The following is an 18,653-nucleotide window of genomic DNA, read 5'->3' as shown; positions in this document are numbered from 1 at the left end:
AGCTGACTAGAAAGGGCGAGAACCACATCGTCAAATGGACAGCAACACACGAGGAGGCGCTGACGATGAGGAAGCTGAAACAGTGCATCTGCCGCCCTCCGGTGTATTGCCTTCCCGACCACTCGAAGATGTTTGTGCTGCGCACCGACGCCTCCGATACCAGACTCAGCGCCGTACTCATGCTGTCCACGATGGGGCGCTCTATCCGATAGCTTATCCTAGTTGCAAACTACTTCTCCGAGTGGTTTCCTACAGCACCATCAAAAGGAAATACCTCGCGCTTGTTTGGGGAATCCAGAAGCTTAACATGGGGTATTTGTACGGAGTGCCTTTCTTCGTCCAGACAGACCATCAGCCACTGCGCTACATAAAACTTGCCAAACATTTGAACAGTACGGTCCTACAATGGAGTCTACTACTCAAGAATATCAGTTCCGAGTCGAACACATGAAGAGGTGGTCAGAACGTTGGCGCCGATTACCTTAGTCAGAGTGATTCATTTGGGAGGCGGGACCGAAGATTGCTAGGCATAACGTTCAGCGACAGAAAGAGAGCGGTTTGGATCAGAGAGCAAACGGGTATAGACGATATTTTAATCGACATAAAGAGAAAAAATGGGGCTGGGCAGGTCACGTAATGCGCCGGTTAGATAACCGTTAGACCATTAGGGTTACAGAATGGATACGAAGAGAAGGGAAACGCATTCCAGGACGACAGACGACTAGGTGGAGCGATTAAATTAGGAAATTAGCGGGCGCTAGTAGGAATCCGTTGGCGAAGGACAGGGGTAATTGGAGACCACAGGGAGAGGGCTTCGTCCTGCAGTGGACATAAAACATGGCGGTAATGATGATGATGACCTTAGTCAGATTTAAAGGCATTAACGACCACGTATGGTACAAAATCTTTTGATCAGTGAACCGAGTGTTTATTCATTCATCATGAACAGAATGATGATATGTTTCTGCTATGTAAATTACCCTGCCACCGTTCTGTATGCTTGTACTATATGCTCTGTTTCATATTGAGTTGAGTTTGTACAGGATGTATCGCGAATGAAGCAACGTGTGATTTGTGGTGCAGTGATTTGTGAACTTCCGAATTTTGCGTAGAGGAGTTTTCTGTGCGCTATTTATGTGTTTTCTTCAGGCACTATTGCACGATAACATTCTTAAAGTCGGGCACAGTGTCACAAAACTGCACATAATGAAAGCGCGCGCCGCGTATCACCCAAGCCAGCGAAGGAGCACATCGGCCCCGCGGCAGCTTTCACAGAGGGAGAGAGCGCATACGCCACAGGCAACCGACGCGATCAAAGGAGACTCGAAGCTTCGACGAAATACGCGAAGATTACGGTATGGAGAGAGATGAGATAGTGGGCGCACTTCAAAACGCCCTCTCAGACCCGACATACGGGGACAGAGCGAGAAAACGAGGGAGACCGCCCCAGCGTGCGCCAAGGGATGAGTCACCAACCTCCTCCAAGACGTTTCAGTGACCGCGGCCGAAAACGCAAGAAATATGTCGAACATTCCCAAGCTTTGTTCATGCTATGGGAGCACGACTGCGTCAGAAAGTTCGAGAAACGCCGGCAAAGGCGATAAAAGCGCCGTGCTGGAATCAGCCGGGGGGATTCAAACCACGCCGGTAAAGCGATGGCACGCGTAGACCGACCGTCTGCAGAAAAATGGCATTCTGCGACAATCTAGCCGACGAGTTCCTCGGGCGTCTGCATTTCCGGAAGAAGTCGGTTCTTCGAGATTTGCCTCGAGTTACGCCAAAGAGGTCAGGCTCAATACCAGCACGGGTGAATACAAGCGGACACTTAGTACTCCTTTTCATCCTGTGCCGTACGTCTTGAACTCTTAGTGCTTGTTATTCATTGCTTTCCAGAGTTTTGTTAACACCCATCTGAACTGTATTGTGATGTGCCTAGCCGAATTGTGCATGCGCGAATGTAACTGCCTTATATGAAGAATATAGTTGAGTTTCGACAACTCTGCGCTCTGACTCGGTCTTTGGAGCACAACCGGCGTTCGCTGGCGCACCAGAAGGCCTCTTGTTAATTGTCCGTGCTTTTGTGGGGGTTATTTTCGGAAGCTGATAAGACCGCTCTGGAATCTGACTGGGCGTTGGCTCCTCATTTAGAGGGGGGGGCGTGACACAAGGAGAGGCAAGGAGTATGGTGGCTGCCTTCGTCCAAGAAGGAATGGAGCAGTTTGAGAGGACGCGACCCGTTTCCTCGCGCGCACAAGGGGGACAGCGAGAGATGAGTGCGTCCAGAAGGGGTCCGTTTAGCACACGAGTCCTGTTCCGGCCGCAGCTTCCTATAGCGTGGCTGAGCACAGCCACACTCCGCCTCATCTTAGGAGTAATCGACTGAAGCGACCCGAGATATTTCAGCGCACTCTTTTAGCTGGCTTAGTTCGCGCTGAAGTGAGCGGCAGCACGAAAGCGAATTAGGTCGCCGCCGCTGTTCATCATGCCAGCGTTGTGACAGGGAGTGGTCATCGAGTCCGAGAAGTTCGTATTTGCCCCAACGTAGGTGAAAAGTATCCTGCTTGGTCATTTATTTGGTAACTAATGTTTACTGCAATTCATAAGGCCGAAGAAACAAGGAAGCGTGCTTCGTGTATCTGTTTAATACTCTGCTATCACTATCAATGTGTCGCCTTTCCGAAAAGCTGCGCCGTTTTCAAAGCAATTAAGAGCCGACACGCACAAGCGATGCTGTCGACCTGTGTCTTCTTTGCAGAACGCAACGCACATGCACCCTTGTTCAATGAGCGTTCTTTAGTCTGCAGCACATCGTCGCACTGTTTCGAGTAGTCTCTGCGAGAGTCATAAATTGTGTGGCGTGCACAATCACGATGCCCTATGGCACAATTTATTTGTTCTGGCAGCAACAATGTCTGTTACGACACCAACTGAAATAACACAACAGCTTGATTACAGAGCACTAGTCCTATTATGCACCCGCGTCTCATTGCACTGCTGCCTCAATATGCCTTCTTCTCACCAGGTTTCGAAACAAGCGCGGTACGTTTAGATCAGGCGGTGGCGATCGGGCCGGCAAAGTGTGAAGCGTGATGTGAAAACAATTCAACTTCCAAACAGAAGGCCCTTCTCTCAAGGGAGCTGGAAGCGCATCACCAGCTTCATCTGATGAGCGCCCGTGGTGGACGCACCCCGGCGCAACGGGCGGCTCCTTGTGCCAGGGTCGACTGCCTGTATCCGCGGTTGAATATTCTAGACACAACACTGTTTCTCTACAGTGTTCAGAAACAGTTTCAAAGCAACTGCAATGCGTTCTTTCATCTCCAAGTTCGACTGCGTTCGCAACAGTGGCTCAATTCATAATTCAAATCGTACCCTTCAACTACTCCATCGTTAGAAACCGACTACAGAGCAGGTTCACATTGCACATTTATGTAATGGCGCGTCAAAGAACCTGAGCTTCAAACTAACAAAGGTAAACAACTGATTAACTAGGGAAACAAATAGGCAATTACTAAGCTAAAACGGCTACCCAACTGATTACTAATCTAATTATTAACCTAATGTCTAAACTTATTATCAAATGAATAAACACATTACTCATCGTTACTAAATTATCAATAAGTTAATAAACTATTACTATATAATACTCAACTAAGTACCAACAAATTAGTAATTATTTGCCAACTAATGACTAAACAAACAAAACTAACCAACGGATTAACTAACAAAACAAATAGGCAATTACTAAACTAAGTATCAAGCCAATAACTAACTAACCTAACTTACTAAGCTCGATAGTAAGTCATTTAACAAACTATAGTAACAAAAACAAGTGAACAAATAAACTAACTACATAATAATAACTAAGAAAAACCCCAACTAAGCTAACTAAATAAATATTCTAACTAAGAAAACTAAGTAAAAAACTAACAAAGCCAAGCGACTGAGTGTTAAGTTACCTATCTGAAATAACAAAATTATTCACTAATAACCTAGCTAACTATATTAACTGAGCAAATATAATTAACTGACTAACTAATAACTAACACACTCAACTTGCTAATCAAATGTAAATGACTTATGCAATACACTAGACAAACTTCAAAGAGAGACAGCCGAACAAAAGATTTTGTGCAAGGAAGGCTGCAAGGGGAGGGGGGGGGGAACGGATCGACGTCAATCATGAAATGGTGCCCTGTAAATTTAAACACCGACACATCGCACATTATATTATTTTGCCAAAAGTTCCCGTGGCATGTTCACTCTATTAGCATGCTGAAATAATAAAGTTAGGCGCCTTTCCTCGTGAAAGATTTGCATATCGTGCAGCCCGGCCATCTGGCAGGGCAGATCGTTCACCGATGATCATTATGATTGATTATGATTTAATGGCATCCCCTTTGAAACGGGGCTAAGTTATGTTATACATGCTTTTACAGCGAACCGTTTGTTAATGCTCACTCACACTAGGCCGACCCGACGCCGATTTAGGTTTGCCGACTGTCGGCGACAGCGTTTTCCTTTCCTGTCGGCGCCTCTGTCGCACTGCTCCGACGTCGAGTTCTCCGCCTACCGTCGGCAGATTGTCGGCTACGGTACTGGGTGACAGAGGTGCCGCCACAAAGGAAATGACGCTGTGGCCGACAGTCGGCAGACCAACATCGGTGTCGAGTCGGCCTAGTGTGAGTGAGTCTTTAGCGAGCAGAGACCCCTCCTCCACAAGGCGAGCAAGTGAGCGCAAAGTAAGGGCGCAAAAAAGAAAAGCGCAGTTTCGCCCGAAAGGCGAAGCACCGATTGCGATAGCAAATTAGGAAACAGCCATAAGGAGTAAGGATAGTATTTTTATCGGCCGTATAAACTGGTAAATATAGGCACACCAACTAAATTAAGAAGCCTGGTGTCACGCGAGCAAACACGAACCTGACTCGCGGAAACTCGCTGTCAAAACGCTGGCGTCCGGAAACGCGGCGGCAGCAGCAGCGAGCGAAGCGACCATCGCGCTGTTCACGGCTCCGATGCAAAGTCGAGGACACAGCCACGAACCGCCGACGCTCTCAGGATACGGCCGCGCACACGACCTTTCCTCGTCGACGACGTTCAGCGGCGCCAGGCGCGGCCAAAGAGCGCCACGCAAGTACTGATGGTTTGTGAATGAGATCGATAGGTGAATTGCGATAGGTAGACGTTACTTGGCTGTAAAAGGGCCTCAGTCGCTGTAAAGTTCGTAAAATGTACACGTATTAAAATAATGGCGCAAGGTGTATGCTATGATCATAGTAGCTGTATTACCAAAGAATGATGTACTAAGCATGCGGGTAGCAGTAGCACTGGTACCTCACCAGTGAGCCCTTGAACACAAGGGCTGGGATGTTCGTGCCCAAGAAAAACGTTATGGGAGCAGCATCCTCTAATGAGAGGATGTGCTTCGTATACCTTGGGCGGACAATATGCATGCCTCAAAACAGCATAAAAACGCTAAAACTTACTGACTGATCAAACAGTGGATCAATGGCTAAAAACATTGCCGGGTGGAAGGGAATATACTGACTGTATGCAAGGGCAAAGTACTGTTTTCTTTGAGTTTCTACTTACCGACACTCTAACAAGACATGAAGGAGTGTTAGGGTCTTGCCACACTTATTGCATAAACCGAGGATCCTTAACGGATCCTCACGGTACGCGTGACTGCCATACACATGGCCTATCCTGAGTCGGCAAAAAACAACTTGAGTTTGCCGTAATTTTGTCATTGGTGGCCAGTTTCCTACGTTTGGTTTAATAACGTCAAGTTTATTAAGTGGTCAGTGTTCCAACGTACGTTGACAATAGCCCATCAGTCTCTTGCGTAGGAAGGGCTTTAAATCTACGACAGTGACAACTATGGAAGAATTACTTGGCTTGGTGGTTACTGATGTGGTTATACGGTCGGCAACCATATTACCCTCGATGCTTCTGTGGCCAGTTACCCAGCATAATATGATGTGTTGATGAGCTGCGTACAAAGCGCAGAGGATTGCCTGAACTTAAGACAGAATTTTTATTCTTTTGTAGGAAGATTCACGCTTTGATGACGCTGAACGAAACTGTAAATATTATTCCTTTCTTTTCTAGTTTTGTTTCCTTGATGAGCCGTACAGCCGACAAGAGTGCGTAGGCCTTCGCCGTAAAAAATGCTAGTTTCCAGGTGCAAACAGCCGGATTCTGTGAAGGATGGGCCGGCATAAGAAACGCCGGCGTGTGTCTTGGAAGCACCGAGGTAAAATTCTGTGCATGAGTATATTTGGACTGCGGTTCCAGGAAATGCATTCCAATATGTGCCTCCGCTACGCGTTTTGTAACCTCTGTGAACGATGGGTAGCATTTTATGAGCTGCCACTGCTCTCACTCGCAGCGTAGGACGACGCCTCGAACCTCACGGCGACGCCGATGCCCACGCCGACGGCTGAACTGCGCTCGGAGCATCCATATAGAAGGTGTCCCAGCTAACATTAGCAACAGTTTATTAAAGGGAAGCTGAAAGGTTTTCCAGAAAAAATGAGTGAACATGTGTGCATAATGGTTTTCAACCCTCCGAATTCGAATATCGTATCGAAATTGAGCGAAAGAAAGCGCAAATATATTTTATTTCGATGAAAAGTGCAGCAGCGGACACGCCCACCTCACGCGTCTAGTTTCTGCCTGTCATTGGTCGTACGTCTCGTGACGTCAACTCTAGTGACCGACCGCTGCCCCTACACATGGAGCGCGGTGCCAGGTAGTTTGGTGCTGTAATGGAAAATTAAGAGGTAATGGAAAATTGAGAGACTGCGTTTTTCTGAGGAGTTCGGCGTTACTCCCTACATGTACGAGCCGATTGCGAAGAGCCGGCCTCTCGAAGAAGCAAACGATGCTGGTGCGAGCAGTGCTTTCGACGCGAACGAAAGCGAAGTCTTGGGATCGCCTCGTGTTGGTAATGCTCTTTGGTGAGTATGTCTTTTGCAAAGCGATCTAGTGATCTCGCCGATCTTTCGCCGATCTAGTGAGCTCGTTTCCGGTCAAACAACTGTAGTGTTGTGTTCCTGCATGCCTCCTCGTGGAACGTAAGCGGGGATGCGATCGTCGGCATTTGTGCGCTGTCCAAAGCTGTCGACAATCCACAAAGACGGTTTAAACGCGTGAAAAGCTTCCCGGTTCATGCAGTACGTGTAGTGACCTTCACCTGTGCGCCATCCGCACACTACTCGTAACCGAAGTCGTAAAGGCGGCGAATTCCGTGGGCTACGTGAGACGGTCGGTTTCTCGCTGTGCGCGAGAGAAGGGGGGAGCGTAGCGTCCTGGCGTGCGCCGGCTTTCCAGCACATGCAAACGCACGTTGACTACCACTCTACATACACGCAGACGCACCAACAAAGGAATGCAGGGTCGATCGAAGCAGATTACGATGGCACGCACGCAGAAACAAGCACGGTCAGGTACGGTCGCGCAGGCTGCGAAGGAACAAAACACTAGAGTTGACGTCACAACACCGCGGTGTCCGGTCTCCGCTCGCATCGTCAGCGTCAGCAGCAGCGCGCGGCATTCGACGGGGGGCGGAGCTACAGCGCAATTTTAACCGACGATTACGTCGCTCCTAACTGAAAAAAAAACCCAAATTTTACCTACATGGTTTATAAGGTTCCCGCATCCATATATGAGCGTCTTATTGAATTCGACAGACTCTTCAGCTTCCCTCTAATATGCCGATGCACTCTAAGACGACCAAACGCATGTTACTCACTTTTGCATGAAGTAAGTGAGTAAGTAATTAAGTCAAACTATTTTTTGTATTCTGCTTAACTGCATAATAAATCAAGATTAATTCATCAACTTCGGAAGCAACGAAGTTAGGCAAAAAAAAATCCAATTAGAAAGATGTAGAACGCGTCCCATTCGACAGTTTCTCTATTCATGTCTATTTTTGCCGCTTACTGCAGCGTCGTGCTGTGGCAGCAACTGCGCATTTCGCGACCGGGAACTGATGAAATCTCCCGCGCCAGGTACACGGAGGCAACACGCCTCGACTCCGCTCACAAGCACGGCCGCGCGCCGTGCCTTGAAAACCACCCGGTTTGAGGATTTCTCGCCAAATTGGCCACCTTAAGAGGCTCCTGGTGACCGAAGATTGTGCTTGGCGACTTGGCTACTTTCTGGCTACTTTAGGCGGCGGTAAATATTATAGGTAGTGTCCCAATCACACTCCCCCCGACGGTCCCCTCGAAGCAACAGCCCCAAACGCCAGATCTTGAAGGTGTCTTGCAAGCCCCGAAGGAATTCAGGAGCTGGAAATATAACATAGACGCCATATGGTCAGTGCGCCTAGTCGACTTGTCCTGGGCTGCCCAGGATTGCCCGAGATTCTTCATATGCAACGCTCGTTGGCTCAAATCAACGTTTGGGGCAGTCCGGGAATGTGATGGACAGATAATTCAACAGGCCCAAGCAGCTCCCTCTGAGCAGCAGAAATTAACCCATCTTAAAAGAAATGTTTTTGCGTCCTTCGTACGACAGAAGCGCTCGGTGCTGTCGGTTCTTGGCGCCAGAAACTATAGCAGTAACCGAACACGGGCCATGGCAGCCATGACAGGTGTTAATGCCTGCGCGGCTGCGTACCACGGGAGCAGAAGTGCGGGCCGTCATACAGTTCGCACGGCTATCGCGCTGCACGGACGGCGCGCAGCGAGTTCATTGCACTGGAGCTGGTGACACCGCTTCGGTTAGAAGAAAGCACGAAAGTGGCCGGTGAAAATTATGAACGAACGTCAGCTGGTCATCACGGTAAATTATCACACAATAATATGTAATAGCATTTGCCTGTTGTTTTTGTTTGCCATCACTGAAGCAGAAAAGTGCAGGTCTTTTTCACTTTTTTTCTTCATAATTTTCGCGCCAATAATTCAGAATTACTGGTTTGTCGCACCATGGCTCATTTTTTGGCTACCAATTAAAGATTTTGTCGCAGTTGGCCACATTCTCGGCAACTTTTTTTCGGCTGCTTTTTCTCCGGCGCGCCCGTGGAGGTGTCGCAGACAATTGGCACATCTTCAAAGGTAACTGATTCAAGCTGAAGAGATGTTGACGCGTCACGTAGGTGACGGAGCTCAGAATCACTAGCTTGTTCTGTAGCCAATTCTCGGAGGTTGAAAGGAAATGATGTTGAGATAGAACTCTTGGAGCGACTGCGTGTGATAGCAACCACGCGACTGAGAGCGTCAGCTGGTGAGTTGTCAACGCCGTTGACGCGGCGTATGTCAGTTGAAAACTCTGAGATGAAGGCGAGCTGGCGCACCTCACGTGGAGTGTATAATGATTCGGAGCGGCCGATTGAGTAGGCGAGAGGCTTGTGGTCAGTGAATGTTGTGAACGAGCGGCCTTCAAGTAGGTGTCGGAAATGCCTCACGACGAGAAATATGGCCAGCAACTCACGGCCGAAAACACTCTAGCGTGTTCGTGCGGGGGTCATGCGTTTTGAGAAAAAGGCAAGGGGCTGCCACCCACCGTTTACTTCTTGTTGCAGTACCGCTCCGACCGTAGAGCTGGAGGCATTCGTCATGAGCGACAAAGGATAGTTGGGGTTGGGATGAGCTCGCAGTGTGGCATCGGCCAAAGCGTGCTTGATAGAATTGAAAGCTTCATCTGTTGTGCTCTCCCAGGGCAGTGCAGTTGACGATTGTTTGCCGCAGAGCAAACGCTCGAGGGGTTCCAGCAGCTTAGCACACTTTCTAATGAATCGGTGGTAAAAGTTTACCATGCCTAGAAACTGACGCAGCTTAGTGATTGAAGCTGGCTTGGGGAACCCCATGATGGCTTGAACTTTGTGAGGAAGAGGGCGGATGCCGTTGTTATCCAAGCAATGGCCGAGAAAATCAAGTGATGGTACTCCGAACTCGCTCTTGGCAGTGTTCACGACGATACCATTTGCTGATAGGCGCTCAAAAAGCTGATGGAGAGTTTGGAGGTGCTCTTCGTGGGATGAGCTTGCCACAAGCAAGTCGTCAACGTAGGCGAAAACGAACGGCAGACCACGTGTGACTGTGTCGATGAACCGCTGTGATGTCTGTGCAGCATTTCGGAGACCGAATGGCATTCTCAAAATTTCAAAGAGGCCAAATTGGGTCGTAATTGCTGTTTTCGGAATGTCTTCTTGTGCGACATGAATTTGGTGAAAGGCTCGCACCAGGTCAATTTTGGAAAATACTGTAGTGCCATCCAGTGCCGACGTGAAATATTGTATTTTAGGCAGTGGGTACCGATCCGGAATGGTTTTTGCATTCAGGGATCGGTAGTCCCCACACGGCCTCCAGTCAGCTGATTTCTTGGGGACCAGATGGAGCGGAGACGCCCAACTGCTGGACGATGGTCGTATGATTCCAAGTTCCAACATGTGTTCAAACTCTGCTCGGGCAATTTTGAGTTTGTCCGGGGCGACTCGTCGTGGGCGAGCAAATACAGGTGGACCAGTTGTAAAGATGCGATGATGTACATCATATTGTACGGGCTTTGTCCAGTCGGGTGGTCGTGTGAGGTTGGGGAACTTTTGAAGGAGGCAAGCAAAAAGATCACCAGCAATTGTTGTTGTTGGGGCAACTATACGCGAGTCACAGGAAACGACGCCATGAACAGAGTGCAACGTAGCAGTGTCCAGCAGGCATTGGCGTTTCACATCGACCAGCAGTCCATGGTGGTCCAGGAAATCAGCGCCAATAAGAGCACGGCGAACGTCAGCGACGAGGAAAACCCAACGGAACACGCGGCGCAGGCCAAGATTGAGGGTGAGGGACCGCGACTTGTAAACAGATATCTTGCTACCGTTGACAGCTTGAAGATAACAGGTCGGCGGTGTAGTTAGGTCGGAACGTTGCGCGGGAATAATGCTGACCTCCGCCCCGTTGTCCACCAGGTATTGCTGGCCTGTGGTTCTGTCCATGACATGAAATAGGCGACTTTTGCGTTGGCCCTGACCGGTTGTCGCCATTAAAGGTCGCCCGGCTGATTTCCCTGCCATGCACAAGGACGGAGGCAGTGGCGCGCCTCCTGCCCGAAGCGGCGGTGATAAAAGCATACCCGTGATGGCGTTTGAGACCGGGAGCGTTCTTCTCTTGGACGCCGTGATCTACTCGAGCTGCGGTACGTTCCGTGACGGGGTGAAGTGCGATGACGCTCCGCAGCACAAACTACTTGTTCAAGGCGGTTGCACAGCACATCGATGGGAGAAGCGGCGGAGGATGATGTTTGCGGCACTGAACTCGCAGTGATGCTTGATGGCGTTACGTTGCACACCGCTGGCGTCACCACCTCTATGACTTTGTCCGCCAGGCTGGCCAGGCTGTTGAGGTCCATTAACGTGGCTGTAGCGAGTATCATCTGAACGTTTACTGGAAGGCGCTGCATGAACAGTTCCCGAAGGAGGCGGTCATCGTTTACTGTTGTGTTGCCGCTCATGAGCTGTCGCATACGGCGAAGGAGGTGGCTTGGCCGACGGTCTCCCAAGTCCTCTGCGGAGAGCAACTGCTGCATGCGGGCTCGCTGCGATGTTGTTGTGCGCTCGAGAAGTGCAGCCTTAAGATCGCTGTATGGAGTGGCGGAAGCAGGTCCAGAAAGCAGGTCGGCAACTTCTTCTGCAGCAGTAGGCGACAGTGCCCAAACAACTAGGTGGTACTTGCGTTGTTCCGTGCGAACGCCAGAGAGAATAAATTGCGATTCCGCTTGAAGAAACCAAACTGCAGGGTTGCGGTCCCAGTATGGTGGGAGTCGGATGGAAACAGCAGAGACGTCTTGTTGCTGGGTCGTGCCCGTAAGTTCAGTGTCTGGTTGCATCTCGTTGCTGTGCATGGCTCCACAATAACTTCGGCAGCGCCGCGAAGAAAACTACGGGTCACCACTTTGTAGAGCCGTGGTAAACGAGACGGACACACGTCTTTTCGGTAACAAGGTCTAGTTTATTCTGTCCAAAGAGAGAATTGAGCGGGCGGGCGCAGCGCGCCGAATGTGGCGAGGGCTTTAGAGAGAGAGAGAGAGAGAGGAGAAAAGAGGGAAAAGGAGCATAGAGAAGTGCGGTGCGCGGGCCTAGTGCGAAAGGAAAGCAGCAAACAAAGTAATAAGAAAAGGGAGCTCGCGCACGACGTTCGGCACAGTGAGTCGGATCATGTGTCCGTGCGCCTGGTGTCCAACACTCGCGAAGGTCCGCTTACTCCGCGGGACGCCCCGCGGAGTTGTTTATGGCTGCGGGGGTGGTGCGCAGCTCCATCGCCGCGCCGCTACACCTGAATTATGGCAGCTATGATTATATGGACGAGAGGGTATCTGTTGACAGTGACGTTTGCCTGAGTTGGGGCAGCAATGGTTACATGGGCAATAGCTTGTGTGCTACTAAGCACAGTTAAACACTTCGCGACTTTAATTCAGCAGTTGCGAGACCCAACTGCGGATCCACCCGCCGTTCATTCCACTTCCTCGGTCTTCCAGCCTTTTTTCGCAGCAGCTCAAGTGGTTGGTCAGGACCACGCCACAAGAAGAACGTGTTCTGAACGCTTTACGAGTGGGAAGGGGCTGTCAAGCGAGGTTGAAGCGGACAAGGAGGCGCGTCAATACGGACGTGGACTCCTGCGAGCAGACGTTGGCGAAATACGCAACGTTCGCACTAAAGTCCACAGATGCTGGAGGAAAGAAGTTGGATCAGGAACAAGTGGCGTGGGAGTAGCGGCGACGAGATTCCCCGGCAAGCGTAGGGAGCCGCCCTAAACCACCTCGGCTGCTGAAGCGGATAGTTCTGGTCGGGCGAAGGCCAAGCAGCACGATTGGATGGCGTGAAAGCCAATGGTCAGCGCAAGCAGCAAGCGCTGCTTTCAACTGCCGCCTCTCAACGATGCCCGGTGACAAGCAGTTGCGCGAGTGCGCGCACAGTCCAGGAGAGATGCGGGGAATGCAAAAACTGCAGGCTGTCTGGCCCGGTCACCTCCAATGGCACGCCAAAACGGTTGATCCAGGTAGACAGGAAAGTATGGGCGACTCTGTCTGTCCTGGTGTTAGGCATGGGAGCCGCTTCGGGACACCGGGTGTACCGACTAATGTACATAAACAAGTACGTATAACCACCCCAGGGTGGCCCAGGGCCAACGATGTCCAGATGAATGATGTTGAAGCATGCATCGAGGAGATGACATTATGCCCATGGGGGCTTCGTTTGTCGTTTCACCTTGAAACACTGGCAGGCTGTGCAAACACGAATCCATTCACGCTCGTCGACGCTTGGCAGGGCCAGACGTAATGCTCGGTGATAAGGCCTTCCGTGTCGCGTTCCCCTGGGTGGCTGAACGAGTTCATCGATTCAAAAACAGCGCGACAAAAAAGAGAAGGTTCAAATGTGAGGAAAGCTAGCTGAAACATAGCACCAGAACGTGACGCCACGGTTGGGCAAGAAAACTGCTTCAAGTGTCCAATCATGCACCTATTGCATCCTCTCTTTAATTTCCGTGCGGAGAGGTCATGATGTTGAGGAAAAACAAAACTCAAGTATTGTAGAAAACCGTAGGTGTTTAAGTTCACTGTTGGATACTTGTGTCGCCGCGAGCGAAGCCACGGAGAGGTCAGCGAGACCTCTCGCGGCGTTCATGCCGATGCGGCTCAGAGCGTCAGCTGCACTGTTAAGGCTGCCTTTGACCGTCATTCGTCATTCATTCGTCATGTCATTCGTGAATCCGGCGTGCAAAGCAAGACGACGGAGCTCTCGAGGAGAGTGGTTGGTGGTCAAGGAACGTATGACAGAAACTAGAGGATTGTGGTCGGTAAGGATGACAAATTCTCGACGTTCGAGGAAGTACCTGAAGTGTTTCACTGCAAAGTAGGCGGCGAGCAGCTCCCTTCCGGAAGTGCTGTATCGGCACCCAGTGTCACGCAAGTGCTGGTGTGCTTGATAAACCCAAGAGCATTTTTTTATGTCTGTACCCGAGAGGCCCGAGTGCATTACATAGGGGAGGAGTATTATACGCACTTCAAATCAATTCATCAATCAAGTACAAAAAAGGATATCCAGATAGACACAAACCAAAACTACTATAAAAACAAACCACACAAACTAAAAAGGAAAGCATAACGTCCCAGGCAGTGGCCTAGCCACAAATTTCGTTCAGGGGGGGGGGGGGGGGGTGCTCACGTTGCAGCTCGGCCTCCTCCTCATAAAATTTGTCCAGTGATCAAAAACATTATTAAGTGCATTGATATTGCCAAAGATGCTGCAAACGAATTTGTGAACGCTACGCACTGTCAAGACAAATCAAATAGGTATCTTTTCATAAAAGAATACACTCGTATGCCCCAAAAATTATGCCCGATATAACCTATATCAATGCCTCCATGTTTTTCTCTATTTAATAAGTAAAGAAAATATCACACGAACATTAGAAATATATCAGTTCGAAACCAGCAACGCAATGCATGCCGCTGATATGAAAAAAGCACAGGCCGTGAAATGAACAAGTTGAGAAATATTTTAATGAAACCTTGTCATTCAGGAATCTTGCTTACATTTTTGTACATATGCAACGGCCAAGAAAAAATCTAAATGACGCTGTCCTTTGTTCCAATGTACTGCACAGGAGCAGCTGTCACCGGTCCCCCCTTCCCCCCCCCCCATTTGCAATTGCACCAAAATTATAGTCGCAACAGAGAGCACATATTGAAAGCACGAGTTCTGCAAAATATATGAGGGCGAGACAAATGGTAGTGAGCCAATGCAAATATATGACAAACGGGGTACTTTATGTAAAAGTAGTCTCCATGAGCATTTATACAGTTGCCCGCTGACTAACGAGTCGCGTGATTCCTGTCTCATAAAGACCCTTGGGTTGCTGCTTCAGAAAGTCTGTAACTGACTATTTCACATCATCGTACAACATGACTCTGGTTTCCTTGAGCTCGTTTTTCATTTGCCCCAAAATGTGGCAGTCGCAAGGCGACAGGTCTGAGCTGTATGGCGGATGTTGCAGCGTTTCCCACTTGAACTTTGCCACTTTTGTGTTAACCTCGCCAACGACGTGAGGACGAGCATCGTCGTTGAGCAAGAAGCCCCATTCGTCAATTTTCTACGTCGTTTGTTCTTGATTGCGACACGCAGCCGATCCGGCGTTTCACAATATCGGAAACGATTGATAGTCTCTCCACGTTTAGCTATTTCGATCAGTAATGGCCCCTGACGATCGAAAAAAGAAAAATCAACAACACCTCTCCGGTGGATATGATGGCCATTGCTTTCTTTGGGGGGAGTGAATTCGAATGTTTCCACGGTAACCATTGCCGTCGTGTTTCAGACACGTAATAGTGTCACCATGATTCGTCCACGGTGACAACTGCAGAGAAGAAGTCGTCATCCTCATTGTGATACCGGATCAGATGAGTCAAGGCAGCGCCGAACCTCTCCGTCTTCTGGCGGTGGTTGAGAATTTTTCTCATCTATTGCGTACACGAGAGCCGATAACTGAGATGTTCATGAATTATGGTATGAACCAAACCGCGACGGATGTTCACACGCTCTCCCGGTTCATCGATGCGTATCCTCCGTTCTCGTACAATTATCATCAACCTTTGAAATTCTGTGGGGGTGATTGCATGGTGGCTTTGGCCCGGTCTTCGACTGTCTTTGCAACTTTCACGTATTTCTTTGAACCGTTTGCTCCAACGCGTCACAGTGGCCAATAATATGCATACGGCGACTAATTACTTATTGGGAAAAACCTTCAGCTGTCAAAAAAATCACGATACCACGCTGTGCAACTTTTGGAGCATCCACTATGTCACGCAACCGTATCCAGCTCAGTGTATGAGAATATTAAAGAACACTTATCCGCACAACTGTCCGGACCCAGATATTCTTAGCACCCTCTGCTGCATTGCAAGTCTCACCACCGCCTTGGTCAGGTGATCCGCAGCCACTGGGGACTGAGAGCCATTTCATTGAGGAGATCATTTCATTAGGGAGGTTGTGGCCGAATACTGTACCAGGGAGGCCAATTCCTGTTCTGGTGAGGGAGTTATTTGTTCAAGCGTAGTGGGCCTTCCTAATTTGGTTGTACCTGGATTAGTATAGCCCCACTCGCTCTCGGCATCTTCGCCGGTGTCAGACGCCACTCCAAGCCTGCAGATGTAGTGCACTGGTGAATGTCATACGCAGATGCAAAAAAAAGGAAGCGGATTTGAAATTCCGACTACCGCAACCGAGCATAAGGCATAGCTCAGTAAGATAATGCCGCAGGCGGCTAGGCTACCTTGTCGCCGACAGGTACGGCCCAGAGGGCCCTACATGCGTAATAGATCCGCTAATTTGTCCGCCTTTTGCGGGTTTTTGCTGATTGGCATAGGTTGCACGACATAGTGTCAATTCTCGGTTGCCCTAGCCTCTTGTTTCCCGCATCTTACGCATGCACGCGGACTTGAGCGCGCCTAGGTACACGATACATTTTTGCTCAATTTGAACAGCGCTGAACACTTGTGCGTAAAAATAAAAAGGGAACAGTTTTTTAGCGCTTACCAAGAGGCCCCGAGTGTCGTAGGATCCGCTCGTCGCGTCTGCTTGTCTCTTGTCGTCCGAATACTCGCGTTTTCGGGTGGCTATTCAGAATGTTCAGTCGCACGACCGCGCTGAGATTTGCACAAAGCAGGCGACCTTGACAGCTCTCAGTGGTGTCTTCATGCTTTCTACAGCTTTGGACAGTGATTAAACTAGAGCTAATAAGAAGGACTGAATGGGGGGGAGGGGGTGGGGGTAGTTAACTGACCTCGTAGTTTTTCTGGCAACGCAGCGAGCCTAAGCACTAGGGAGACGGGAGTTGTATGCCTCATTTAAACTACAGTGGTGCCTTCTTCGATCAGTCAAGGCCGACCAATCTGAGCTCGGTTAAACCGCACACATGGCACATGGAACTCGAGAAACTGGGTAGTTTATAACCTGCACGTTAGTGGCCATTCTACGAGGGTCCCCGTGCGGACGGTCGGGGAGAAGATATGTAATTGCCTGTTACAATGATAAACTAGAAGAAAAGAGATTAAAAAAAGGAAGGTAAAACCAAGAAAATTGGGGATTTGATTTTGCGACCCCAGGATGTTGGCCGGAAAAATGGCTCAGTCGGTTGGTCCGCCATGCGCCAGTTTACTTTGAAGCGGCATAGCTCCTGTCCAGAGCCTCATACTTACGTGGAAAGAGCCTGATCTTGTCAGTGGTTGGAAGGCATACTTTCTTGAAAAAATGGCCGAATGTCTATGAGAGGGCACTCTCTGAGCGGCTCTAAAAAATAATTTATGGGGTTTTACGTGCCAAAACCACTTTCTGATTATGAGGCACGCTGTAATGGCGGACTCCGGAAATTTTAACCACCTGGCGTTCTTTAACGTGCACCTAAATCTAAGTACACGGGTGTTTTCGCCTCCATCGAAATGCGGCAGCCGTGGCCGGGATTCGATCCTGCGACCTCCATGCTCAGCAGCCCAACACCATAGCCACTAAGTAACCACGGTGGGTCGGGGTTCTATAGACTATAGGAAAAGCATAAGCAGGTTCAAGACGAGGGCAGCGCGCTTAGCGCCTTAGCGTGGGAAACTCGAACAAGTAATTATCCTAAGGAATTCTGCCCGCGAGAGCGAAATACCTTTGTCTAATTAGGATAATCCTAACATGACTATTTTCGAGAAGTGCGCTGGTGAATGTCATACGCAAACGCAAAAGAACGGAAGCGGATTGGCAAAAGTGGAAGCGGATATTTTATATATATATATATATATATATATATATATAGTGTTACTTGTAGCTGGAGTCCAATACTATATACAATTTATTTACAGGGAAGCAAACGGAAGGCCAAAATGGCGACGCTATATCAAGCGGGGCCCACGTCGTCTTCTTCCTCCTCAGTGCAGCGTCACTGTAGCGGCTGTTCCGTAGCATCACCCCCGGTAGTAGAAGCACCGGGTACACATCCGCGGTGAAAGGTGTCTGGTGTGGCTTTAGCCTCGCCATGTGAACGATGTCACTTGCAGCCGACGATGACGCTGACAGTTCGGCGGGGATGACTTCATACGTGACATCGGTCACTTGTCGCACCACACGGTATGGGCCAGTGTAGCGCGACAGCAGCTTTTCGGAAAGGCCCACACGTCAAATGGGTGACCAGAGAAGCACCAGAGAACCCGGAGTAAAGTGCACGTCGCGATGGTGGCAATCATAGAGGAGTCTCTGATGCTCCTGTGAGGCCTCGAGACGGGTGCGGGCGAGCTGGCGCGCGTGGTCGGCGTGTGCGATCGCGTCGCGGACGTATTCAGTGGTTGAACGTGTGGCCGAGGGCAACAAAGTGTCTAAGGGCAACGCGGGTTCTCGGCCATATAGGAGATAGAATGATGAATAGCCGGCGGTGTCGTGACGCGATGAATTATACGCGAACGTGACATATGGTAAGTGAAGATCCCAGTCGTGGTGGTCGGTCGCAAGGTACTTTGAAAGCATGTCGGTGATGGTCCGGTTGAGGCGCTCCGTGAGGCCGTTGGTCTGTGGGTGGTAGGACGTGCTGAACTTGTGCTTTGTCGAACAGGAGCGGAGGATGTCCTCGACGACTGCCGACAGAAAGCTGCGGCCACGGTCAGTGAGTAATTGGCGT

General features: G+C 49.6%; 2 protein-coding genes across 3 annotated transcripts in view; both read right to left on the bottom strand.

Annotated features, from left to right (window-relative positions):
• LOC142566308 (uncharacterized) overlaps positions 1-18,653 on the bottom strand; it is a 951,081-nt gene that overhangs the window by 548,893 nt on the left and 383,535 nt on the right. The window lies entirely within an intron of this gene.
• LOC142566176 (uncharacterized) lies at positions 10,990-11,847 on the bottom strand. The gene has a single exon (XM_075677034.1). The coding sequence runs from the start codon at positions 11,845-11,847 to the stop codon at positions 10,990-10,992; it is 858 nt and encodes a 285-aa protein (XP_075533149.1).

This window comes from Dermacentor variabilis, unplaced genomic scaffold (genome assembly GCF_050947875.1).
Source record: "Dermacentor variabilis isolate Ectoservices unplaced genomic scaffold, ASM5094787v1 scaffold_12, whole genome shotgun sequence".
NCBI classification, from domain to species: domain Eukaryota; kingdom Metazoa; phylum Arthropoda; class Arachnida; order Ixodida; family Ixodidae; genus Dermacentor; species Dermacentor variabilis.
Note: the sequence above shows the minus strand (reverse complement) of the source record. Positions and strands in the feature narration are given on the sequence as shown.